Genomic DNA, 27,955 nt, shown 5'->3' with positions numbered 1-27,955 from the left:
TGCTGCACTCAAGAAGCCATTCCGCAAACGTTTCTTTCGGTGCAGCAAACTGTTACTTTGCACACTAGTTGCACAAATAACTATTTTAAACCAAGTTTCATAGCTATTTTCAGATTGCTTGCCTGTGCAGAATAACATTGATAATCTTAGCTTAACAAATAATAATAACATACATTACCACGATGCAGAATATAGGAACCTGGTTAATTTTAATTACATACTTACTTCCTTATATCTTAAATAAAATTTCAACAATTCCCTAATACTTCAGAAATCAATTAATACACTAAGTTTCAAAATAATCTGAATGCTGGATTTTTTAATTCAACTTCATATAAATTGAAATGATTAAATACTTTCGGTATATATTACATATTATGATTAGGAGGCACACTACCAAATCGATTAATAATTGGGGAAAATATTACTGCAACTACAATCCAAATCGCATTTAAAATTGAGCGTGACAAGTATCTTCTTAGCCTAAGCGAATAGTACTGAAGATCGATTGAAAGAAATTTGTTAATTTTCAATACAAAATTGCTAAGAAATTTTGCAGTGGGTGGGACAGCCTATGGAGCTGAGTATCGCTAAAAAATTATCCAAATTTAAAATTTTGACGTAGCTCAAAATTCCTCATTTATAATAAATATAGTTTCGCGGAAATAATGCGCACTTGAAGCTTCAAGTTGTGCTTGAGTGAAGTGTTGAATGGTCGGATAGGTTTTGAGGATTCTGACGTTATTTTGAAATTATTGTAAGTTGGAGATACTGTAACTACATCACTTTGGTGATCACTCAGTAACCCCACCGTGACTTATCTTGACTGAGTAATCAGGTACCTTACGGCGCAGATCATTCGGACAATCACTTATCTTATCGGATATAATTGGATTTTGAAAACGTCGATGCGCTGTGCCCCACCCACTGATAAAAACTGAAAAATATTTTTGGTGCAGAAAATTTTATAAACTGATAAATTAATATTATCTCATTGAATGAGTAAAAAAAACATGATGTAGTAATATCAGTAATATAAGTTTGATATAACAATACGCAGTCAAAGACTTATATAAATATATCAAGTAAAGTGAAGATTGCCTTCAACTTAATCTCTCAATGGCAAGCTAATATATTCTTAATATCATGAAATGATCTTAAAAACTACAGTATTAGACCATGATCTGTTTGACATGCAAGCGTAATCGATTACATCTAACCCATTATGAGCAGCAAAAAATCTAAACAATACTAATTTCAAAATTGTAACAGTTCTCAATTTTTTATTTTTTAAACTATAGTACACATTTTACAAACGATAAAACAATCCTAACTCCAAAGTTTTCACAGCACTGTAAAATGGTACCGTATAACAGTAAGCATGCATGAAAATTACATATTATATTCACAATAAAAACCAATAAATTGTTCTTCAGCTTACCAATACATTTTACAATGAATAAAATTCCATTACAATTGCCTAATAATGCACTTTCTTATTTCTGAGGTAAATTCCTATTCCCATTCCTATTCTAGTTTTAGAATAGTAATAATATCATGTTTGCTGAGGAGAAGCAAGTCACTAATAATGAGACCGGTTCATGGATTTAAATATTTGTTCCAAAAACTTTTATAAAATTCATGTGATTTGTTTTAAAAACTATAACCATACAATAATTGACCAAAGAGCAGTGATTTTTAATTATAATGAACAGTAAAAATAACGAATTAGTTAAAAAATATACACGCACTGTTTTAAAATTAATAATAACTTGGATAAAAATAAATTTTTCAATTTGAATAATTAAAAACAATAATATCGTTTATGAAGTACCGTTTTTCAACTATAACTAATGGTGAGAATTAAAAGAACAATGATTTCGTACTAATATCCAACATTAAAAATAACTAAATATTGTACATAATTAAAATTTTATAAAATAAATATAAATTTTATAAAATGTACATGGACCGTTTGAACAATAAAGCAATGATCATGTGTGACGTGAAATTGATAGAGACTAAGCTGTACAGTAGAAGATTGCTCGCAGTGTTGATTTATTGCATTTATTTACACTAGCTAAATCGATGATCACGTAATGCAAATAATGCATACTTTAGAGTAAATAAATTAGACCATACATTTATCAATATACACTGATATACGACTCACATCGAAATTTCATCTACAATTAAAAAAATTATTTGATGTGTATTAATAGACGACGTTGATCATTCCGTATTTAAACAATATACAACATAAACAATAAATATACAATGTACATTCAATTGAATCCACCACAAAAACGATAGATTGGTGCCAATAATTCACAATATCGAATAAATTAGATCCATTACCTAATTATATAATGCATGCAGATTAAGTCACAGCTTTATCTTGGGTTTATGTTCTTCGGCAATGCCCCCCCAGCGTAATTTGTATGTACGAGATCGCCATGAGATCGCAGGATCCCAAATTGCACAAGTGAATAGATATGGTCCGTTAACCTCACGAAATATCCAGCCCACAACAAATTCGAATTTGTTGAATGGAAGAGAGCCATTCTGTAATCAGACAATTAGAACAAAATAAAATTATTACCTTGAAACATACAATACCCAAATATCAAATGTACAGCAGTGATTCTTGTTGAGTAGCCTACGTAATTTTCACATTTTCTAGACGTATAGAATAGAATAGAATAGAATAGAATGACTTCTTTATTTGTTCACGTGGCTAAGTTTGGACAGAAATATAGGAATACAGGGCATATAAGGGGCAACATCTGTACAGAGGTTCCTTCCCCATTCATCATATACATTTTATAATTAATCCAATAAACTAGATATACATTATTTTGGTATCAATAATCACGATATTAATTGAGAAATTTTAAAAATACTATTTTATAGACAATACTTATCAATACTTCATTCTATATACTAGTAGTCTAAAGTATCTACTCGTAGTAGTATAAGTAGTTAGTTAAATAGATAGATTGAATCGATGTATGTTTTACATTTTACAAAAAGTGGAGAAGTTGAGACAATAAGTAAAATGGTAGTACATTAATAATAGTATGATACTACTAGTATAAACGTTCTCTGGATTAATATAATTGATAATATTGATATCTATAATATAATAAATGAAAGAATCGGCTTATACATTTACGGTATAGGAAATTCACGAATAACGCATCATCACGTCTGAACTACTGAACTGATTTACTTGAAATTTTGCATATAGATTCTTGATTTGGATGATTATAGGCCTATTTTAAATTCTTCAAGATTTCATTACATCAAGATATCAGTTTGTCAAGTTTTCAATTCGTCATTCTTCCTGTTTCTTATACTTTGCTTGAGAATGGTCATAGATAAAATTTTATTTTCTGTCTTCTCATTCTTCTTCTATCTATATCCTCTTTTTCCATATCTATACTATACTATAAACTGAGTTGGTGAAAAGTATGGAAACAGCTGAATATTTCATTTAAAAGTAAAATTTGAAGATAGGTCGGATAGGGGATTCTATTGTTTTTCATATCTATCATGGTTCTTCCATGATATAACATGGAAAAGGCTTGTGGAGGAGGCCAAGGCTCTTCAAGGGCCGTAGAGTCAAAGAGTAGTAGTAGTAGTATGGGAATAACGTCCTGAACAATAGATATACGATGTAATGTTATATGGCATTAATTTTGCATCCTTAAAAAGATTGAATCAAAGTTAGATCGATATTTTGATTTGGAGCCAAGATATACTTGATTTACAAAACTAATGCAGTATTAGGATACCCTATTCCACCCCCTAGGTTATCTAATAATTGCGAAGTATTGCTACGACGCGGACTAGCTACAGCCGGATAAAGGTCGGGGTCAGTAGCCGTACTGACAGGTGGAGTTACCGGACCTACACTTCTCCCCCTATCCTGATTCTTTACCCTCTGCCTCTTTCGCGAGATTTTGAATTTCAGGGGAAGAGTACTTGCCCGTGCCGTTACTGGCCGATTCGGCCCTCGGCCTTTGGAATACAGGGTGGGTGTTAAGGGAGATTAAGATAACCCTATACAAGGAGACGGATCTGACTATCAGATCCCTACAAATAATTCTATTTATAAAGGTAGTACGCAATCTGAACCAATTGCGAGTTTACGGCGGGCAGACTGGATCTGCGAGCCCCGGAAAGAGGTTTTTCTATGGGATTTAAGGTAAGGGCTATGGAGTAACGGTATGGCGGAACTATGGTGTTGTTAGTGGTATTTAAGATACAGTTAAATAGGGTACGGTATAGGGTGTAAGCTATAGAAGATAGGGTGCAGGGTATGAGGTATACAGTATAGGGTATAGGGAACAGAGAATCAATAATAAGATTATTATTCTCTACAGCAAACAGATATCTGTTCAATAATCCGCAATCTGACAATTGCGCTCTAGCTCTCAGCAAGCTGGACCTGCTAGCTAAATACAGAGTATAAATTTCAGCTATGTGGAAATCAAAGTTTAGAGTATAGGGTTTTGGGTATGGGATTTCTGAATCGCGAGCCTGTAGCTGCGAAAGGATTCTCAGCAATTCTGAAACTGCTAAATAGGATTTCCGCGCAAGTCTAGCAACTGCGCGCCGGTTATTAAGGGCTAATCTGTGACAGCCCATATGGGAATGGGAATCACTCTCAATCGTCCGAAACGCTTTTAAATTAATAGTCATTATGTCAACTATTATGAGAGGATAGAAAAGGATTTTCACAGACACAATCTGTAGAATAATATCGGGAAGAGAACAGTATGTCATTGTCAGGATAGGAAAGGATTTTTCCAGGACTTTCCACAAGGAAAATATCGAGTCAGAGACTCATAATTCAGGAAAAGATTTCAATGGGCGTATCCAAGCAATTGTCAGTCTAAGGACTACAACAAAATCGACCTCTAATTTGCAACTGAGATCACGGGAAAATTCGTGAATTTTCTAGCAAATAATATTTGCTATTGAAGGAGACAGGTTTCTAGGAATTTTAGAAAGGATTCGCGGGTCTGAAAACCCGCGGCCGGGACGATCTCGAATCTGGAACTGAGATCAGGAAGGATTTTAGAACAGGAAGAATTGAGAGAAAGTAAGAGGAAGCTTGTCGCAGTCTGATGACTTCGACTAGGAAGTTCTCAAGCTGTACCTGAGAGCTGGAAGGATTTTAGAATAGGAAAACAAATTAAGAGAGAGAAAGAGAAAGGACGTCGCAGTCTGAATGACTTCGACAAGGAAGTTCTCAAGCTGTACCTGAGAGCTGGAAGGATTTTAGAACAGGAAAAGTTAAGAGAGAGAAAGAGAAAGGACGTCGCAGTCTGAACGACTTCAACCAGGACGAACTCAAGCTGCACCTGAGTTCTCTAGGAAAAGGACTGGAATTTTCCTACTAGGAATTACAGCAAGTCCGAAACTGCTATGCAAAATAAATACAGGGGCCACTCTACAATATGAAAATTAAGCAAGGAAAATTTACTTAAAATGATAAGAATTTCTCTACAAGGATAAAAATTAATCGAGAAAACTAGTCTTAAAAAGGACAGGGATCTCCCCACAAGAATAAACATTAAATGAGAAAAACTATTCTTAAAAAGGACAGGGATTTCCCTACAAGAGTAAAAATTCAATTGAGAAAAATTACTCTTTAAATTGAAGGCCACCTTACTACAGAGAAGGAAAAACATACGGACTACCAGTCCTGACATACAATTACCTGAATCGACGTGGATACTGTTATGGAGAATAACGAACCGATTCTCAATCCCCGTATTATAATTAAAAACGTCGTGAAGCGACAGAGTCAAGACTTATAAATTAAGTACTCAAAAATAACCCGCTACAAGAGCCTAGTTAAATTTACCACTTAACTGTTTGTAGCACAAACTTAAGATCCCTTACAGGTTTTCAAAACCAAGGATAACTCGTCCACCCCCAGTGATACGAATTTAGGAAAAATAAATGACAAGAGAGAAAATCCCCAAGGAAGATCTATCTTCGAGTTGTCCGGAGCTCGTCCTACACTATTCTATTCCAACACATACAATAGAATAATTCCCCTAGTAATAAACTAGTACCGGGAATGCTGTAAGGAGAGGAGATTCGCGATCCGTTCACACGCTCCACTACCAAACAACTGCACTGTAAATAAAACCTACAAGGACAGAAAATCCCCCAGGAAAATCCACCTTCAAACAGTCGGTAATTCGACTCACAATATTCTATTCAATAAAATAGAGAATAGAATATTATCCCTCTAGAAAACCACTATTGGGAGCACTGCACGGAACGCGGCCGTACACAAACACGATCACCGAACTACTGCACTATATATAAAATCTACAAGGACAGAAAATCCCCCAGGAAAATCTACCTTCAACTAGTCGGTAATTCGACTTACAATATTCTATTCAATAAAATAGAGAATAGAATATTATCCCTCTAGAAAACCACTATTGGGAGCGCCGCTCGGAACGCGGCCGTACACAAACTCGATCGCTGAACAACTGCCTCATGCCTAGGCCTCCTCGAAGCAGAACAGGGTTGCTGAAAATTGGGAGGCCAGGGGAAAAGAGATTACCGACCAATAGGAGTCTCAGGAGACGATCATGCCACTGACCATATGACAGGGTATGATTCAGATGATCTTGATGCTAAGGGTGTAACCATGATGACAATACTGCTAATTACTATAATAGATTAGGCTGGTAAACAATCTTTCTCACCAGAAATTACAAGAAGCGGCCGCTCTGGTGCGACTGATGCTGCCTGCATGTTAGATAACAGATCGCTCAAACCAGTAAACAAGATCTGGAAATTTCTGGTTCAGATGAATCCGCTGATGATCATTTATAGGGGTTGACGGCGATGATGATGATGATGTACATACTCAGCTACAAGCTAAGCAAAATAAATTCGGCTGGCGACCCTATTTTTCCTCTAAAATAAAGATAATTATCCAAATCATATGCAAAATTATGCTTCTCCTTTCATCACAAAATTCACTTTGTGACACCAGTTTCGAATTTCAGGGGTGGGGTGTCCTGGATGGAAACAAGCGGTGTAACGATGAGGGCTCTTCACTACTTCAGTTCCAGGCTATGTACTATGTACTTACCTAACAGTGTAAAATACTTTGTCAATGCCGTATATTTCCCACCTGATGCACGACTATGTATTTATCAAGACTATTTTTATTTGCTTGAGACTATAATAAATATTTTGTTTAGTTTACTATGAGACTGAATTTTTGAGAGAAACTAAAAGAGTGATGAGTAAAAGGAAGGGAGGTAACGTTGAAGTGCTTCAAAATGTTTCGTGGCAGGGTAATAGGTTGGTGAGTCATTGGTTGATGCTTTCAGATTCTACTTCTCTTACACTTACCTAGAAAGTAATTCTACAAATTATGATCTTGACTTTATCCTTGATTTTACAACAAGAAGCGGTGGCTCAGATGGATGGAACATTGCAGAGTTCTTTGTGATGGATGCCATTAATAAGTTGAATGCCAGGAAATCTTCAGGACCTGAAGATAATTACATATTTTCTCAGGGGTAGTGATATTCTTGCTTAACATTTGCTTTTTATTTTCAATCTGGCCGTCAGAACGTAAACCATTCCTGAGGCCCTGAAACTTGCTCGTGTGACTCCCATATTTATTCTGGTAGCAGGGAGAGTGTTGAGAACTATCGACCTATTTCAATTATCAGCTTTTTTAGCAAAGTTATTTCAATGTTTGTTGCAGAATCTTACATTCTGGCAAACTAGGTCAAAGATAGTTGAAAATCAGCATGGCTTTATGCCTGGACGCTTCACGAGTTACTTTTTAGTCATGAGGTGCACTCTGTGCCTGTATGGATGAAAGCTTTCGATACTGTGGACCAGTATCCACTATCCACAGACTATGAATACCATGAACCAATGAAGAGAATGCAGCCTAATCACAGCTTGAAAAGTGGGCATACAGACATTTTTGATGGGTCGGTGGAATTGGTCGTGAACAGGTGTAGAGGGCTAGTGAGCAGCTTTCATAGACGTTGAAGCATCAGCCAACAACCAGTATTCAACTTTTCTAACTTCTTTTTCTTAAAAATATTTATTACCTATGAATAATTATTTTCACGTATTAACATATTAAATTATCTGATTGTTAATATTTTTATATTAATCATATTGACATTTTTAATATTAAAATGACATATTCTGTTCTACTGTGTTTCCTTCTTATAATGTAGGCCTATTGTAGTTTTAATTTTTTTTGGTATTTCTGAATCGGAAACAGTTTTGGGCTGACAAAGCCTGTTGTTTCCAAGGCTGTAGGTAGAATGCTTTTTTAACAAAAAAATAAATAAATAGACAATGGAATAAGAATGAAATTCGCCTATAATAGTAGCCAAGTGGGCCAATAAAACCAATTCGCTGAAATACAAAATTTAAACCAAGAATAAAACAAACACGAAACAAGGAGTGCCGTTATAGGAAACAACCAAAGTGGTGTCATATTAGAATATAGGCCTACCGAGTTTATATCTTAAAGATCGAATTGTACCTAATGGTAATGGGACAACATATTGTACGATATGATGGCAAAATTGGGAATTACTAACAGATAATAAAAATAAGTGATAAATACTATGAAAAATCAACGAATATTGTTATTGCGATCTGCCCTAGAATTATGATCGGTTAGGATAGAGCTTGAAGAAAGTCGACTGTAATGAACTAGACAGAAATTTGTATGTTATTGTAATAATAATGTTTTTCATATGTGTAATCGCGGATGATATGATTACAATATTTTATCGAATGCTAGAGAGAAACTTAAGATGAACATCATAATATGAAGTTTGCACTTACCTGGATAACAGAAAGTAGTACCCAATCACACAGAAACCACAAAAGTATATGAACTAAATAGAAGACTAGAGGGTCCCAGTGAAACAGGAAGTATGCCGACCAGGACGCGAATCCACCAATAATCATGCATTCCGACAGAGGTTCTAAAAGAATTGTCAATGGAACCATTGCAACTCTTAATTTGGTCCACCTGTAATCGAGAAAAAATGCAATAAGCTGACTTGAGAATAATTCTAGACATAGTCTACTCATTTTTCACAATAAAGCAAAGTTAAACTAAATTAAAAAAAAACACAATAATTATGTACAAGAACAATATGAGAGAAAATTTATTATACTTTCTGGATAGAACAAAAACTCAATTGGAAACATCTTTTCTTAAAAGTGAGTTTTTTGAGAAGTACAACCTGCAACAAAGTTGTACCAAGACGATATCCCACCCACAGCCTTTTTGCAGAGTTCCCAGTTTCAACAGTGAGACAACTTTACGTGAAAATTTAATTATAGCCGTTCATAAGCATAAAAATCTCTTTGAAACTAACATTCTGTCGTATAATTTCCGTTCATTATCTCATTACCGCATTCCTAGAACAAATTTAACAGTATGCCGCAGACAGTTCATATACATGAGTAATAAATTGATGAATATTTTGCCAGAAAAAATAATTTCAGATAGAATTCAGTTAGAATCTACTTTATTGGAAAACAATTTTTCCTTTGATATTATTTTCACTAAGTTACATTTTTTCAGATATTATAATACAATTTATTATTCATTTATTTATTTATTATTACTACTATTTGAATAAAATAATCAATCATATTTTATGTTTATGTTAAATTAAATGACTAATGACATCTTTTGGTACTTGTTGCTAGCACACAAACTTAGGTTTTGCTGCCAACGCCAATTAAAAGTTTAATTTCATTTTTATTCTGTATAAGTTTGAAGTATTTGTTTTATTTACTATTGTTATCTTTATGATTGGCAAATGAATGATTTTGATTTGAAAAAAGTACAACTCCGAAGTTTCCTCAAATCTGCCAAATATGATGATGTAATTATTACATAATAATCAAGTGTTTAGTTAATATAATTTAATTATTATATTAGAGTAATTTAATACAACTCAATCCTATTAAATGATATTTTTAAATTGCATAGTAATCATAAATTGTAAGTTCATATTCATAAATTGAACGGCCTCTTTGTTGTTCGCTGTGTAATGTTATCCTTCCTTCAACAGAGAATTGGCACAAACGAGATACAATTGGCATCGACACCATACACACTAAACAACTCGCGGTGAATTTCAGTTGCATTTTTATTCTTTCCCGTTAAAAAACAGATGACACTACGTATTTTTCAATCGGCGGTAGGAGTGAGTGGTAGCTCCATATTGGATTGCTCGTAACTGACGAATGAATCATGGTAGCCGCTTGAAAATTGTACAGCACTGCCACTAAACCTGGAAGAAATATCCCTAAAAAAATGCCATTTCCTGCCATGTACAGGTTATAAAAAATATAGTTCAACTGAATTCTGAAACAAACTTCGTGTATGGTAAGACAAGATACATGGTATTAGATCATGATAAGTAGTGAATGATACATTTTTAGCTTTGAACTTAACAAGCTGCCACAGATTTAATATTATTTAAAAATCCCAAAATGAAGATAATTGCGATTATATTATAGGCTAATATAGTTCAAAGCATCGAATTTTGATAGTCTTTTTTATGATTTGAGCAACGAAATCATTTTTCAGATAGACCATGTTGAACAACAAACCTCTGCAATCTAGCTTGGAAGCTGGTGATCTCACAGTAACCGGAGTTTTGCCAGGCAGGCTGTCCGCTAATCCTGATTTTCCAGCCCCTATCGGTGAACGATTTGGCAAAGAAGAAATCCTCGGCCAGGTAGCATCCGAAGGCTTGGATCCCTCCCACCTCATCAAGTAATTCTTTCTTCATCAGTGCCGACATTCCAGTATGACAATTGATCCCAAGTAGGTCGGCAACTAGATAAATACGCGCTTGAACCGTTCCGAAAAATATCTTCTCAAAATTTGATGCGAAATTGTTCTCTCTATCACACACGAATGGCATCTGATGCACGAGACCGACTTCATCAGCCATATGATGCACCATATCTAGGAGAGTATCTTCCTTCACTGCAAAAATTACAAGCAAACAAGCTTACATTAGAATACATCAATTAAAATCAAGTAAATCCTGCAGAATATAATTTTGCAAATATCACACACAGGAAGACAGTATTACTCAGCAAAGCAAGTAAGATTGAATTTAGAAAACTTCAATCTTCAATCATGTACGACTGGAATTCTTATAAATTATACAGCTGAGCTTTAGTATATAAAAGTTTTTGTTTCTTCATAGTTTTAAATGTTCTTAAATAATTCAATATTTTTTCGTTCCAAGTGAGAATTGAGAGAAATATTTCTAATTAATTTAATCCAAAATTTATAGTTTGCATTTTTATTTTCAACTAAAATTGCATATAAATTTTGCTTGAAAGACCTTACCGTATTTTGAACTAGAAAAGCACAAGGATTGTCCTATTATTTTATCTACCAATTTTTTTTAGATCGGTGTCATTTTAAACACAAATAGAGAATAAAGACTCATTTTTATTTGTAGGGTTACTGAAGGTATCAACTAAAATTGCATATAAATTTTGCTTGAAAGACCTTACCGTATTTTGAACTAGAAAAGCACAAGGAGTGTCCTATTATTTTATCTACCAATGTTTTTTTTTTTAGATCGGTGTCATTTTAAACACAAATAGAGAATAAAGACTCATTTTTATTTGTAGGGTTACTGAAAGTATTGAAGCACAATAGAATATATTAAGTGCTTTCTATTTTATCACAACACGACTAGTTTCAACTCTTCAAGAGCCATTTTCATTTCTATGAACTGCAAAACATTACTGAAAATGGGGTTGTCTAAATAAAATTAAATCAAGTTCATTAATTAATTTCTATTTAATTTACCTACCTAATCATATTATGGATACTTATCATATGAACATGAACTAGCATTAATTAAATGTTGTTTATTTACACTTGAAAATGGCTCTTGAAGGGTTGAAACTATAGTGAGGTCTACGTTATAATGGCAGTGGATGAAGATAGAAGAACAGCGTTGTTTGTTCTCTGCCTTAATTAATCATATTTCTACATTAGTCAAAAACAGATTTGGGATTGTTGCGGAGCTAGAAAAGAATAGTACTACCTGCTTTGTCGAATTATAGACAAGGATAGCAACATCAAAATTAATCAAATACTGTCATTATAACGTGGACCTCACTATAGTTGTGTTATAATAAAATAGAAGGGCATTTGATTTAAATTCTATTGTGTTTCAATAATTTCAGTAAACCTGAAAATAAAAGTGAGTCTTTATTATCTATTTGTAAAATAAAAGGGTACTTGATGTATTCTATTGTGTTTCAGAAAATAAAGAATATTCATGAAGCTGAGTCTTAAGAAGATGGAAAAGAAGGCTCAACACTAACCGCCAATTTCTTGAATTGAAAAAAATATATATATTTAACAGGCTGATAAATATATATATATTTATAAATATATATATTTAAGGCTGATAAAAAATTTTCTAATCATTGCGGAAAAGAAAAGAAAATATCAGCCCCTGTGAGCTGAGTTGAAAAATGTGTATAATTTTTTAAGACAGGTGATAGATAATCCCTGTAGTTTGTCTGCCAATGGGCTTGTTACAAAGCAGTAGACACTTGCAAAGGAGCGGCTGCAACTGGCAAACGAGAATGATGCAAAAGATCAACCTTTAATTTAAAGTAAATATGTTAAGTAGATACTTTTTTCTTATAGTCTTGGGATCAGCCCTGGCTACTTAGTAATGGAGAAAGTTGATAGAAACAATAATACTATAGTAAAAATAAGATATAATTAGTAATGGATAAAGTTGATAGAAACAATAATACTATAGTAAAATTAAGATATAATTTCCACTTCTAACAATTAACACAAAAATTTATATTGAGATGTTTCTTTAAAAATGAACGTTTTATGTTCAATGTCCACTTCCAATTAACTCATTCTTGTTTTTATTAATACTCATATTTCAAAATCTCTCATAATTTTTATTTTGAGCTGCCCTTATAATGATTTCCAACTCATATTGACAATCAATATCTATTCACTTATGACTAGTTTAAATTCTTCGATTTCCGATGGTGAAAAGTAAATATATTACTTATTTTTCTAAATGATTTTATGATTTGAATTATGATTTATCAATTTGGTTATAATTTTTCCTACTGAACAGTTCTATTGGTAAATCTATCATGAAAGTCAAATAAGCTGAAGGTAATTCGCATGATTAATTCTAGATAATTCATTAATAGATTGCAAAATATTGACATCAAGTCATTCTCTATCATAAGTACATTTCAAATAAAACAAATATAACAATTTCCAACTCTTATCAACAAGCAATATCTATTCACTAGTCACTAGTGAATACTTATACTCATTAGTAAACAATTAGATAAAGCAATCATCATATTATTGACTAACATTCAGCTTATTCTCATGGAAGATAATGCAGTTTCTGGAATTGATTATAATTATTGTTGGAATATTGAGAAATATATGTTGCAGAAGCAGCTCAGTTTTGAAAAATATTGAGAAACATGAGCTATGGTCTTTATTTGGTTAGATAGATACGAGTAGATAGACAATTGCCTTTATGTATCACACTTTAAAATATTACAAGTGTCGTGAGCGAAGTTGATGCAATTAGAGCCCCATCTTCCACTTGACCCGAAATTGATTTTGGTAATACACTTACCATTAATTAGTTATGGGAGAGTAAAGAGTAAAGTAATGCAAGTTTCAAGTAATGAGCCGACTTCATTGTAATAGATAAAGAAGTTCGGAATGAAGTTGCGGACTACGGTGACCTACTTGAAGCAAGAAATCATCACCCATCTTATTAACCACGGATGAGTAACGTGGGCATATAAGTATTAGCTCGTATAAAAGATAGTAGATTTATGTTAGAATCTAAGGAAAAATGACCAAAATTTAAAATAAAGATTGGAAGATAACATTTAGTTCTTCCGATGTGTTTTGTTCCACTTTCAATTTTACACTTATGAAATTTATGATTACTCACTTCTTATTCCACTATCAGAAACCAAGATGAAAGGATACTTGGCTGACAAATAGCCCGGTTGCATGTTATTTATTTTTGGGTTGACTCCGACGTCAGCTCCTCCTGTGAAATAAACGATTACTCTCAATTAATACTTTTTAATGGAACCTCCTAAATGTTATTCAACTTGAAACATTAAGTACTTGGTTGGTACCAAAGCCAGTTGCCCAATATATTTATTTAGGAAAGCTATATTACCAACTGGAAGACTTGTCTCTTGATTCACTCTTCATGTACAATCACTCACGCCTAACAATCAACTCTATAAAAGGCATCCTATTTCAATTTATTTTGGGTGAAATGAGGTGACGCAATAGTTTTCAATGTGAAAAAACAATCTAAAATGAAGCAAGATTCAGTTCTAGAAATATCAATAGCATAATTGAAACAAAACTTTTTAAATTTATCTATACAAAGGTAGAACAAAACTTGATCTTTCTATTCTATCTATACATCTACTAACTACAATCTTTTGTGAAGTTGGGATAAAAATAAGAAACAATTTTGAAGATGTATATTTCCACCTATATCAAATTACACAGAATATGTTAGAGTATAACCTTATTATCAAATAATACAATTGAGTAAAAAATGTGAGTACAGTATATGAATGAATTAACAAAATTAAACTTTCAACTTACCAATGAATAGCTGAGTATCAACCTGAGGATACTTCTCCATCAAACGTTTTACAGGCATTATGGCTGGATCATTCTTATCTTCTATACAAAATAATATTTCATACTGTAAAAAATCAAATATTTCACACGTAATTAATCTATAGAAAATACAGTTTGCAATCAAAATGTTCAGTTACGTGATATGTAGGATTTTATTTTGTCTTTTTTCATTAGAGCTACTTTTGAATATAAATCTGAGTATCCTTTTTGAATTATTTCGTCACGACATGTTTCGGCTACTAATGCCATTTTCAAGTGATTGGAGAATAAATAAATACTAATGCAAGATTCTCATTTTTGATCATATGTTAGTATATTCATATGATTTTTTTATATACTAGGACTGTAAATTTTGGATTTAAATTTGCATGATTCTATCAAAAATGGGGTTATTGATTTCTAATTGAATTAGATTTATTATTTTATCTCTGTTTAATTTTGCCACCGCATAAATGTGAAATTCTACTTTAACATTCAGTTTTCCAATTTTATTACCATAATTTAGTATTTTCATATTGGAATTCATATCTGTGAAATTATGGCCGGAATCTATCAAGTGTTCAGCAAATGCCGACTTTTGTGTATTATTTTTAGATTTTAGTGCTTGAATGTGCTCTTATATGGAAACCTTATATGGAAATATCTACCCGTTTGTCCGATATAAAATTTGTTGCAATCACTAAATTTAAGTTCATAGATTCCAGATTATTTTTTCAACTTATCTTGCTGCACACTTAAATTTGATTTCTTTTTTATCAGTTGGAATGCATTATTTGTGGTCCTATAACCTAAAATGAATTTGTTTTTTGTGAAGGTCTTTCTTATAGCTCTATTACATATTGTGTTAGATGGAACACAAATACATTGTTTATTTCCTACATTTTCTTGATTATTTTGAAATCTATTCTGTATTACTTTTTCTTTTTGTTTGTAAATCATTCTATCAATAGTTTTAGTATTATATCCACTTTGTTCCTGCATATATTTTATTATCTTCTTCTTTTTCTACAATTATCTTTTGACATAGGAATATTAGCCAGAATATCATTGAATTAGAAGTTGAAATTTGTTGTTGCCAAGGATGATTTGAATTTCTAGGAATTATACAATCTGTGTGTGTAGATTGACTGCAAATGCTAAAATCATGTTTGTTATAATTCATACTAATCATTAAATCAAGAAAATTTATTTCCTGTTCTTGAGCTTCCATCGTAAATTTTACAGAAGGTGATATTGAATTTGAATATAATTCAAAATCTTCATTATTATACAGACATATTATATCATCGACATAACTGTGCCAATAAATAATATTTTTCTTTAGACGAATATTATTATTATTCATTTTAGAAGTTTATTTTAGACAACTTATTTGAACAAATATTAAGCGAGATATGGCAGATTTAGTGATAGGTGACCACTGAAGGTTTGTTGCAGTGCACACCAAGACATGCTGATAAAGTCGCCTGAATAATCCAACAAACTCCATTTGCATAGCATGTTATTAGTAAGGGATTTTAGTTTATTTCGAACAAAAATCAATAATATAATGTTACATAGCTCTATAGATTGGTGAATTTATACATAATTGAAAAATAATTGAGTGAATTTGTAAACTGTAGAATTTGTAGACAGGTTTGAGGTTTTCAATTCCAGGGAAGTAGGTGGTACAGAGCTTTGGAGTTTGCGAATTTTTTGTGGTTGGATTAGTGCCAGTTTTGGAGGAGATTTGTTTCTGTAACAACCTTTCTGGATAGTTACATTTCAGGAGGGATTGGTGGAGTTTTTTGAGGTACTGGTCAAGGTGGTGGGGATCACTGCAAATTTTTTGGCCTCGGATTGAGAGGGAACGTGGGAGGGATCTTTTGATGTGGAAGGGATGGCAACTCTCAAAGTGTGGGAACTGTTGAGTGTGGGTTGATTTGGTGAAAGTATTGGTGGATAAGGTATTTGAGTTGGAAAGGATCTGAATCCTCCATCAACTTCCTAGATGTCAATGTAATCCTTTCCAACTCCAATACCTTATTATACCTTAATTTTACTTCTTTTCTGTCTCACTGAACTCAATGATGTGATCAAATTTTCTTATGCCAGAAGTAGCATTTTCTTATGAAAATTTGTTACACAAATGATATGAAAGTTTGTTATTTGTGTTTGTGGCATCTGGCAATAGAATTTATTCTTTTTCTTATGTTGGAGTTATCAAATTAGGTTTTATCTATTTCTATGGATTCAAATCGTAAAAAGTAGCAAACTAGATTGCTTTTTATAAAATTAATGTACTCGTGAGACAAAATTAATCATCTAATAACAAAGTTTTCCTAAATTCGGTTAAAATTTACTACATGTAAATCCCATCATCAACCTGAATTTACATTCAAGCAACACAAAGAATATTCTATGGAATGACTGTCAACTCATTGTGTGTGTTTACAATGTATTTTTGATCACGCTTGGCAAAACTACAATGATTACAATGGCAATCAATCAAATTGTGAAATTTTGAATTTATTACCATAATTCAGTCAAATTATTATGTTGTTTCAATCACATAAAGTAGGCTAAATATTCCTCATCCAACCTTACCATGACATTGTACAGAAAGATTATATCCTGAATTCATGACTGTAAAATGTGAAATAATTGCATGAATTGAAATTTACAGTGAAATTCAAATACTTTCTCCAAGCTAAAAAAAAACAGAGTTTGCTATCGGTAGGACTATTATTATTATCTATGAATATTAATGAATAATTTGATTGGAATGTGAGTAAGTGTATTCAAATGTGAGTATGGGTATGAATAATTATACTTGATAAGTATAATAATAACAACAAATATTTTATTTATTTATTCGTGGACAGAATCACAAATCATAAAAATATGATTAGGAAGGAACAACAGGCTTGGCCCAAATCTATACCATTCCCAAATTTTGATAAATTTGTACCATATAATTTTTTATATGTACCAAGTATAAATAAATGTAAAATTGTCGGCCAGTTTGGTCTAGTGGTTTGGACCATAACAGCCTACAGTATGCTGTCACTACCTGGTCGTGGTTTAGTGTTAGGTATGGACTTACACTAGAGCCTCCAGCCGATAAACAGCTGGACGCTAACAATAAAATTGAAGTAATAGTCAGAATTGTTCAAGAAATTTCAACTTACCAAAGGATAATTCATTGTAAAAAATGTTTCAAGGTTACTAGAAAGATTAGGATCAACTCCCATCAGTGGTTTCAAAATTGTTACCCCAGGATATGGTGTTTCGTTTGGTAGGGCATTTGTCTTCTTATTAAGTTTGCATTTACTGGAAATAGAATAAAATAATTATTATATATGTTAAATGACAGCGAAATAAAAAATGAAGATGGTAATTTTTCAAAAACATTTTCTCTCTTTTGCAGGCCGAATGTAGAATAGCAACCTTTAGCTGGAGTGAAAAATCGTATTAAGCACTCAAGTTTAATAATATCTTCTCAGTTATTTGATTCCTCAATATAATTATGATAACATATAATGCAGAACATTTAGAAAAATGTAAGATATTCTGCTGTCGAACAATCAAAAAATGCTGTATCTAGGGTTTATACATTCAATTAACGTAATATTCATTTATTCCAAACATCTACACAATAAGAATATATAAATTGATAAAAAACGAGTGACCCATGGGTTGGAGAACTCGCTCATGAACTGTAGTATAGTAATCTTTGAAACCCCCAACTTTTATATTTATACAGAGTTGGTAAAAATTATTAACAGCTATTTTTTTTTTTTACAAGAATAATTTACAGTAGATTTTATTGGGGATCCTATAGCCTACTTGAAATGAAAACTTTCTCTTCAGTAATTACTCTGTCGCTTCAGCATCTTTGACTCTCATATGAATCAAAATTCATTTTTCCAATGAGAAGTTGGGTATGTGATACATGATTTCCATACAGAGTTCCAAGAGAAAATGAATCACGAAAACCTCACATTGATATCTCAACCCGTATCAATTTGTTGATGTAGAAGTTGTAAATTATGTTGTATATTGACCAGCTGAAATCAAGTCAGTGTGATAGCTCCCAAATAGCCTCAGCTGATGTTATGTGTCAAATACGTGTTCAAAATTTGAAGCTCATTGATAAATTCTTTCGAAAGTTATTCTAGAATATAGAAATTGGCCATTTTTTTGTGTATTGGGATATGGGCTTAAGTAAACTCAACAATAAATTTTCAATTTTTCGGCCGAACCTGACTTATGATGCATGATTTTGGAACGCCTTGACGAGCCGAGAAGAATGAAGTACGATGAGATCTGAGCATTGCGTCAAAAGTTGTGTTTGAAATTTTGATTTTTGATGTGTCCATATGCGCGCCTCTCCACTAGGAAATACTGAAATGAAGTGCATCTAACGGGTGATTCTCATAGAACATAATCTATTGAACTTATATCATTGTGTGAATGATCAATGGGAGGACAATGATAGTTGGTGATGATAATTGAAGCTGGAAATAAGGTGTTTTCACAATACAAGGAGCATTGTTGTCAGGTGTACCTGGAAATCTATATGAGATAGAGCGCTCTACCTGATCTCAGATTGTAGAGCACAAAAATACGCCCAGAGGGATTTTGAATTATACAACTAAATGGTAACAATCTGAAGATATTGTTGATCAAAAACTAAAATTCATCAGAATTGATTTTTTTCTTTGAAATTTTACTGATTTTTGAAAAATTATAACTCAGTACTCATTGGAAATAGAGTTCCGAATAATCTCATTTTATTGAGAATTTTATAATCTAAAAAAAAGCGAGAGCAAATTTTTCTGTCCGATTACTGGATTTGGCAGAAATAGCTGAAAACTGGAAAATGAACCGAAAATACGAGGGTTTTGGGCCACTCTGTATTAGCACAAGGAAATTTTGCATGAAGAAATTGGTTCTGGACTTCTCTCATGTATACAAACAATATATTAAAAAATCAGAACTTCAATATAAATTGCAAGCACCAATGATTTATAGTTCAATTCAATTCAATTTATTTCACCAAAACACAGAAAAAAGTACAAAGATGTGACAAAAAAAACAATAATTATTATTCTAAATATCTATATCAACTATCTGTAAAATACGGCTGGAGGTGAAGAGCTACTGGCATAAGTGAAACACTTGTTCGCCAGTAGGAGTACAGACCTAACTGTTTCTAAATCTTTAGCTAATAATTTAAAATAGAATCTTTTTATTCAGACAATGGTAAGTATATTATTAAAATAAACGCTATCAATTGTGAATTAATCCTGACAATAATGAATATAGTTTTAATAGCTGAAAAAAATGTTGAACTCATAAAATATTAAGATGGAAGTGCTAGTTGTGAAGTATCCAGTTTTTAATATTATTTATTGGAACAAACTTAATAGGTACACCTATGAGCTCGACTGAACTGTAGTGACTGAGCTAAGGGAAGAACGTTTTTTAAGGTGAGAGATTTGGTATTTCTCTTTTTTTTTCGATGAGTTGGCTATCAGCCACGGCAGAGGTCGGTCGACTTTAGTTACTGTCTCTTATCACTTTATCTACTAGTTGTTGAAATTCTTGTGATGTTGAAATTCTAGAGATGTTGAAATTGAAATTCGTGTTAAAATTCTAACCTATTTGTGACGGTTTGTTTTGTTGTGAAAGTTATAATTACTGGTGATTTACTGAACGTTTAAACGAATGCAAAATACGGTTGATAAATATTTTGCATCATCGAGCAGTAAAAGAGAGAAACGTGTTCTCAGTTCGCCGGACGGTGAGAAGCAGGAGAAAAAACGTGCTACAGTTTCTTCGTCAGGTGTTAATTCATCATAGAGTGCTCTTCCACGCATGGATCAACAATTAGAAAACATGGGATCTGTACTTAGCAAGTTGCTTGATGAGAAACTGTGTTCGTTGACTACAAAATCAGATTTAAAGGGCATAATGCAGTGCTTCGAGGAGCTCAACGCAGAAAACAAAAAGATCAAGGACGAACTGCGATCGCTAAAAGAAGTAAATTATAAACTGTTAAGAAGTGTGAATAACTTAGAGGATCGGTCCAGACGAAATAACTTGATTTTTAAGGGACTTAAGTACAGAAAATAAAAGAGATGTTTCATTTGGACTTTGAAAAGTGTTTCAAGAAAATTGTGGATGGAGGGAGAGCGTTAGTAGTGCATCGAGACGGAACTGACACGGACATTGTATCTAATAAATAGGATAGTGTTGTCTGCCAGGGTTTTGAGGACAGATTTTCCAACGTAAGACATAATAATGATTGTTCTAATTATAAATTGTTAGGCTACAATGTAGCATGTCTGAAAGTAAGGTGCATGATTATGATTTTATAAGATTTATTAAGAGCTATGATATTTTTTGTTTGTGAGAAACTTTTTTAGAAGAATCGGATAGTGAATTAATTGTGAATGTATTCTCCGAATACGATATGCGTTTTATGCCGGCCTTGAGAGCGAGTAATGGAGGTAGAGCTAGCGGGGGAACGTTGCTGGGGTACAGTAAGAAAAAATTACAGAAAAAGGCGAGGTTTGAGGTTGTGGGCGATACAAACGTACTATCAGTCAACTTTGATGGGGTATATTCATATGTAGTTCCAGTATATTTGAATAGTTCACAGGATAGATGGGATGGGGACTTGTTAAAATTGTGGGATTTGCTGGAGGAAAGTGCGCTAGATAAGAATTCTACTAGGCGATTTTAACTGTAGGGTAGGAAATTGTCAAATAATTCCTAATGAGTTAACAGGACATGGGGTGAGAGTTAACAACAGCAGGGAATCAAAGGATGTTATAGTGAATAGAAGGGGTAGAACAGTTTTAGATCTGTGCGAAAGACATGATCTGGTAATAGTAAATGGTAGAACAGAGAGTGACGTCAAAGGGGAATTAACATTTGTTAACAGCATGGGAGCATCTGTGATCGATCTTTGATGTGTATCTGGAAAAATGTTAAACCTAATAGATGACTTCAAAGTGGATTCAGTTATATTTTCAGATCATTTTCCCATCGAACTACAAATTACCAGTTCTGAGTTGCAAGAGGGTGAAGCTTATCTGCCTCTTCTACCGAGATACAGGTGGATAGAGGGTGAAAAAGAAATTTATAAAAGACGTGTGAGAAGGAAATTACAGGATTTAGTAATCGATGTTAATAACTCTGAAGCTGGGACCGCGCAAGTTTTGAACGAGATAAAAAGAGGTTTAAATGGAATGCATCATAGAAGTGGAATGAAGCGCGAATTGAAACAAGTGTGGTATGACTGGGAGTGTGAAAGAGCACGAGTACCTAGTTTTAAGAATCTTAAATTATTCAGGAGAACCAATGCTTGTTGTGTTGAAGATGTATATTTACAGGCCAAGAATGAATATATGAATTTGTGCCGAAATAAGAAAAAGAGCTATTTTCAGAATATGTGCAATAAATTAGTGAACATTAGAGACTCCAAAACATTTTGGGATACAGTAAAAATGTTTAAAAGCAACAAACGAGTAATAAATAGAATAATAAATGCAGAGGACTGGATTGAACATTTTAAGAATCTTTTCACCCCAAATAAATCTGCAATGTCAGTAGATTATGCAATTCCGTTTAGAAGAGATGATATATTGGATGGTTTAATAGAAATATCAGAGATTGAGAGTGCGCTTAGAAGATTGAAAGATAACAAGGCACCGGGTACAGATGGTCTTCCAATTGAATTTTTCAAAAATATGCCAGTTGAATTAATAGATAAATTGTGCTATTTATTTGATCACGTTTTGCGGAATGCAGATGTACCATTCAACTTTACAGAGACAGTAATATTCCCGATCCATAAAAACGGTGACACGTCAAATGTACAAGATTACAGAGGTATATCATTTGTTAATGCTTTTTCGAAATGGTTTGCAACAATTTTACTGGCAAGACTCGAAAAGTGGGTGCATATGAATAATGTTCTGTGTGAATACCAGGCTGGTTTCAGAAAGGGGTACTCCACAGTGGATAATGTATTTAACCTCTCGTGTATCATTAGCTTGAAATTGCAAAGGAAAGGTGGTAAAGTTTACTGTTTCTTTGTGGATTTGAGAGCCGCATTCGATAAAGTTGATAGAAATGCACTCATCCATAAACTGTACGATTTAGGGCTATCCAATCAGTTTCATCAAAATAATCCACCAATTGTACAAGTCTACCAAAGCTAGCATATGGTGTGGTACGAAGATGACCAGCTATTTTGAGACATTAAGCGGCTTAAAGCAAGGATGTATCTTATCACCAATTCTATTTTCTCTGTTAGTGAATGATTTATGTGAAAATATGGATGAGGGAGTTTGGATGGACGAACTTATTAATGTGAAGGCCCTGCTATACGCCGACGACCTTGTCTTGTTTGCCACAACGCCAAAAGCTTTACAACGCATGATAGATAATTTGAGTGAATACTGCGACAGATGGGGGTTGGAGATCAATACTGATAAGTCTAAGATTATGGTTTTCAGGAGAGGAGGTCACTTGGCTAGCTATGAGAAATGATTTTTGAATGAGAATAGAATTGAAGTGGTTAATAGGTATAAGTACTTGGGCTCATGCCGAAGATGTCATTTGCTGAGCATGTGAAAGAACGCGTATCTGTGGCTAAGTTTGCAATAAATGGGGTCTGGAGAAGTTTCATAGCGAAAAATGAAATTGGAATAGAAGCGAAGTGGAAGGTGTATGAAGCAGTAATGAAGGCGGTGGCGGTCTATGGAGCACAAGAGTATGGGGATACAAGTATTGCGACATACTCGAATCATTACCTATATTTTTCGTTAAGAAGATGTTATCATTGCCAAGATCCACACCCAACTATATATTGCAGTTGGAGCTCGACATGGAACCAGCATCTCTAAATGTTTTAAGAATGCATGTTGAATATAATGCCGTTCAAGGCATTGAATATGGTACGGAATAGACTGCCTAGAAAGCTAGCGGAGAAAATAATAGAGAATAGGACATCTTGGTTTAAGGAATGGATACGTTGGGATGAGAAATATGGATGTAGGTTGGCGGGACGTGCAATAGACAGGAATGAATGGAAACGAGAGCTCGAATTGTTGTGTGAGAGAATGAAAGAGGAAAATGTTATGTCTAGCTTACAAAGAGCAACTTCTGCGCAATTTCATAGCCTATATATCCTACTGGACAAGGAAAAATGAAGAAACTATCTGAAACTGAATTTTGATAAAAAGATGATGGGCTGCATACTCAAGGCACGTGGCGCGCTGTTAAATTTGAACTTTGGTAGTGGTAGGGAAGAGGCACAATGGCAATGCTCTATGTGTAATTTGAGACAAAGAGAGGACATAAAGCATTTCCTAGGGGTTTGTCCAGTTCTAGTGGGGGTACGGAAAATGTATCTGGGCAAAAACATACTAACAGATTCAGAGATGATAGAATGGTTAAATGGAAAAGATTGGAGTATGCTAGCGCGGTATGTGGAAAGGGCAGCTTCTGTTAGAAATGAGTTAATAAGGGAGTTCAATTATTGAAATATGTAGTCGTGGAGCAAGTAGAATTGTATTTATTTTTCGGTTAAAAGTAAGTTATGATTTTTCTGAGAAAGTTAATAGATTATTTTTGTTCTGTTTAATCATTTAATTGCATGTGTGTAAATTGTTGCATTATTTTGAAATTTTTAGTAGATGGAAATGAAATGTATACAGTATAATTATGAAATGATAGCATGATACCGACTCCTGGCAGACAACCTTTCGGGTTATGTCAAAACTTTTGTCTTGTGTTACATTTCTGATATACATTCTCTTGTAGTGTATGGTTTTATTGTTTTATTATGTAACTAAAGGCATTTTCAATTCAATTCAATATTGATTTTTCCCCTCTATCAATGCATTACATTATAAAATAAATACAGGACGCGAACTCACAGCCTCCTTCATTCCCTGGGATTTCTTGGCCTTCGCAAGAAATGAAATCAATGGCCTACTAAGTTTAGTTAATATTTTTCTTTTTATCTTTTATTTCTTAATTAATTATTATTTATTATTTTACTATTATTTGAGTTCGTATTTAATCAATTATTATCATTATTCTATTTTGAAGCTTATCTTTTATTTTATAATTATTCTATATTGTGACTGCTTGTGTTGTCTATGGAACTCTCCTCCACACGCAGACGTTTAGTCTTTGTGGAGGAATTCCGTAATATTGAGTTTTTCACTGTAAATACTTGAAGGAATAAAAAATATTTGAGTTTGAATTATAGTTAATGTTTTCCTCTTCAACCTACATGATTGGCCTCCCCCTCCTCCTTCTTCATAGCCTCTTTAATTCGTACTCTCCATTATTCGTGGTGAATGCTTGGACCCGTCAACTACGAATTATACAGGTTCTACAGTACCTTTTTGCTTACATGATAGGACATACATCATAACTCTGCTACTGCTTCTAAAAATGTTGGAACAGATTATATGACTTTGATATTATCCAATCTCAATTTTCTAATTTATGATCATTTTTCACATTTTGATCTGATAAAACACATTATCTACAGATTACATAATACTATTAATATGAGAAAACTCATTCTTGAGCCGCGTTCACAAAAAATTTATCAACAAAATATTAATAACTTAATCCTTATAGATTCTATTAGATTGAACGGAACTTGACAAACACATGATCATGTGTAGGCCTATAAGTTGAGTTCAATAGAATATAATCTATAAGGATTAAGTTATTAACATTTTGTTAATAACTTTTGTGTAAACGCAGCTTTAGTGACATAAAAATAGGCAGCCTAAATGAGTGATAAAACTTAATTTTACAATATTTATAAATATATTTGAAATTCAATGTAAGTAATATAAATCAGGCCAAAAATTTAATTTTATAATCAAAAGCTGAAGTATTGAAGGGAATAGGGTGTGTATTTATTGAAAAATACCTGATACGTCCGTTCTCAAAACCATGACTCAAAAAGGTTAATCTACCCGTTGTAGTAAAAGGGTGTCAACCATAGCTATGAGATAGCCTATCAGCAATAATGAAGTTTTGTTTCACCAAGTTCAAAAAGGTTCAATTAGTTCATGATGGGAGAAATTGAGAGTAACTCATATCATTATTTTTAGAAAAGCGCTTCCTGAATATAATTATCGCATCATCAAACTACGGAAAGGACGGTAATCGGCCTTACATAAGGCTGAAAACATAACCTAATACGGTTACTGATACATTAATAACTGAATAGAAATCAAGGATGATAATGTAATATTCATATATCTTACCCATAAATAATGGCAGTGAGATGAATAAGCCATAATCCACACCAAAATACAAGAAAAAAAGCAGCGAATCCGCACAAAGTGTACAACACTGGGAACATTGTTTTGACTAATTCGGTTGTTTCAAATAGATTAATTTACTATTTATAACATTATTACTATCGAATTCACCAAATAGATGCCTAGGTTTTGTGTAATGCATCACTCTCATTGGAAAACAAACAGTATCAACTCATGATAAGGAAATAATCATTCAACATTATAATTATAACTATATTGTTACAATAATTACACATGACAGGACTCATAGAGAAGTAAAGTCAGAGTATACAGAGATACAGTATGGAAACTTGGCTACTACCCTGACGTAAAACTTAGACTAGTTATAGAATAGACAAGGCTCATTGTATATTCATACTGAATGTAGATGAAGCCAACATCTACTGCCAAATCCACCCATCTTGACGTCACAACAGTGACGTCACGCATAATAAAGAAATATTATAGAAAACTTTTTTGAGTTTGTTGTGTAAATGTTTGTGGTGTTTAACTTACATTGTTGTTGAACAATACATTGTTGTTAGCTTGGTTGTGACGTCAAAATGGGTGGATTTGGCAGTAGATGTTGGCTTCAGAGGCTAGACTTCCCAACGTGTCTATTCTATAACTGGTCTAAGACGCAAACTGACGCAATAGAATAGACACGGCCCATTGTATAATTCTTCGACCATTAATATAATAGACACGACTTGAGCGTAGTCGCTGAAGCAAACATGAATTGGGTGTGTGACGTCACATGAGAGAGCCTTCGAACTACACGCCATAATCAGCCTATGCTAAATGAGCACTTTCATAGCTTCTGAATCAGAATTTGAACTGATTTATTATTCTATTTGAAAAATTAATTATGGAAGTTAATTTATCCATTATTTATTCATATAATTGCATATGTAAAGCCTATGTTTATATTGCCTAGTAAACGTATTTAAACAGATTATGTTGTATTGAGATTTATTTCAGGGCTTTATCAAGCCGATAATAACTTGCTTCTTGAATCTATGAACAAGTATGAATAGACTTATTGAAAATTCAGGAATTATTGTATGTTATGCACACAATCAATAACATAATCTTGAGCCTGTTCAAAAGAATAATATTGACATTGAGTTTGAATTCTCGACCTAGACACAACAGATTTTCTTATCACACATAGAAACACAATAAAATTATGATGGTAAAAAACTGGAATACAAGGATTAGGGATTGGATGATTTGAATGAACATATCAATATTGAAATGAAATATTATTACTACATTATATAATATCAATATAATATAATAATCATGATATAATTTCTTTGTAGAAAATATATTGGCAGTAACAATAATTTATTGCATTCTATGATTAATAGAGTAGTAGTTTACATATATGTTAACAGAAGAGTAGATGGAGAGCATGAAAAATTACTTAACAAAATTAAGTAGGTACATGTGGTAATATTAATAGTACTAATATATTCAGCTTCATTGAGCTGAAGGAACGCTTAATTCTACAACTTTGTCCATAGAACTTTTGTGAATTATTATTAAGTGCATTAATAAAGGCAGTGATCTGGCTATCTGCTATGATGAATAATATTTTCAAAACTAGAACACTACATATAATTATATTACAATCAGAATTAATATTAGGCCAGCAAAAAGTACATTCTTCATGAAGATTTAGATGAGTAAATGAAGAGCTTAAAAAACTAGACTACTTATAGAAATTAGGCACATAACATTAATAATACAAATCTATATGATAAGTGATAGAGGGAGCTCTTAATTCTAAAACTTCGTTTGGTATACAACTTTCGTAAATTATTAAGTGCATTAATAGAGGCAGTGA

At 32.9% G+C, this 27,955-nt stretch overlaps 1 protein-coding gene across 2 annotated transcripts; it reads right to left on the bottom strand.

The window, feature by feature from the left end:
• Nucleotides 1-10: 10 nt before the first annotated feature.
• LOC111044779 (ceramide glucosyltransferase) lies at nt 11-26,404 on the bottom strand. Of its 2 annotated transcripts, XR_005573010.1 has the most exons (8): nt 26,068-26,404; nt 17,941-18,082; nt 14,732-14,834; nt 14,052-14,153; nt 10,663-11,044; nt 8,872-9,061; nt 6,741-6,954; nt 1,283-2,565 (listed from the first exon to the last, which is right to left on the bottom strand). XR_005573010.1 is itself a non-coding variant. In XM_022330000.2 (7 exons), exons 1-7 carry the CDS (start codon nt 26,163-26,165, stop codon nt 2,386-2,388), a joined length of 1,197 nt encoding a protein of 398 aa, XP_022185692.1. In that variant the 5' UTR covers nt 26,166-26,401; the 3' UTR covers nt 11-2,385. The 2 variants fall into 2 exon arrangements, 1 of the variants encoding a protein (XP_022185692.1); XM_022330000.2 differs by lacking the exon at nt 6,741-6,954 and having other exon boundaries at nt 11-2,565; nt 26,068-26,401.
• Nucleotides 26,405-27,955: the final 1,551 nt, after the last annotated feature.

The sequence above is a fragment of the Nilaparvata lugens genome, chromosome X (assembly GCF_014356525.2).
Source record: "Nilaparvata lugens isolate BPH chromosome X, ASM1435652v1, whole genome shotgun sequence".
Lineage (NCBI taxonomy): Eukaryota > Metazoa > Arthropoda > Insecta > Hemiptera > Delphacidae > Nilaparvata > Nilaparvata lugens.
Note: the sequence above shows the minus strand (reverse complement) of the source record. Positions and strands in the feature narration are given on the sequence as shown.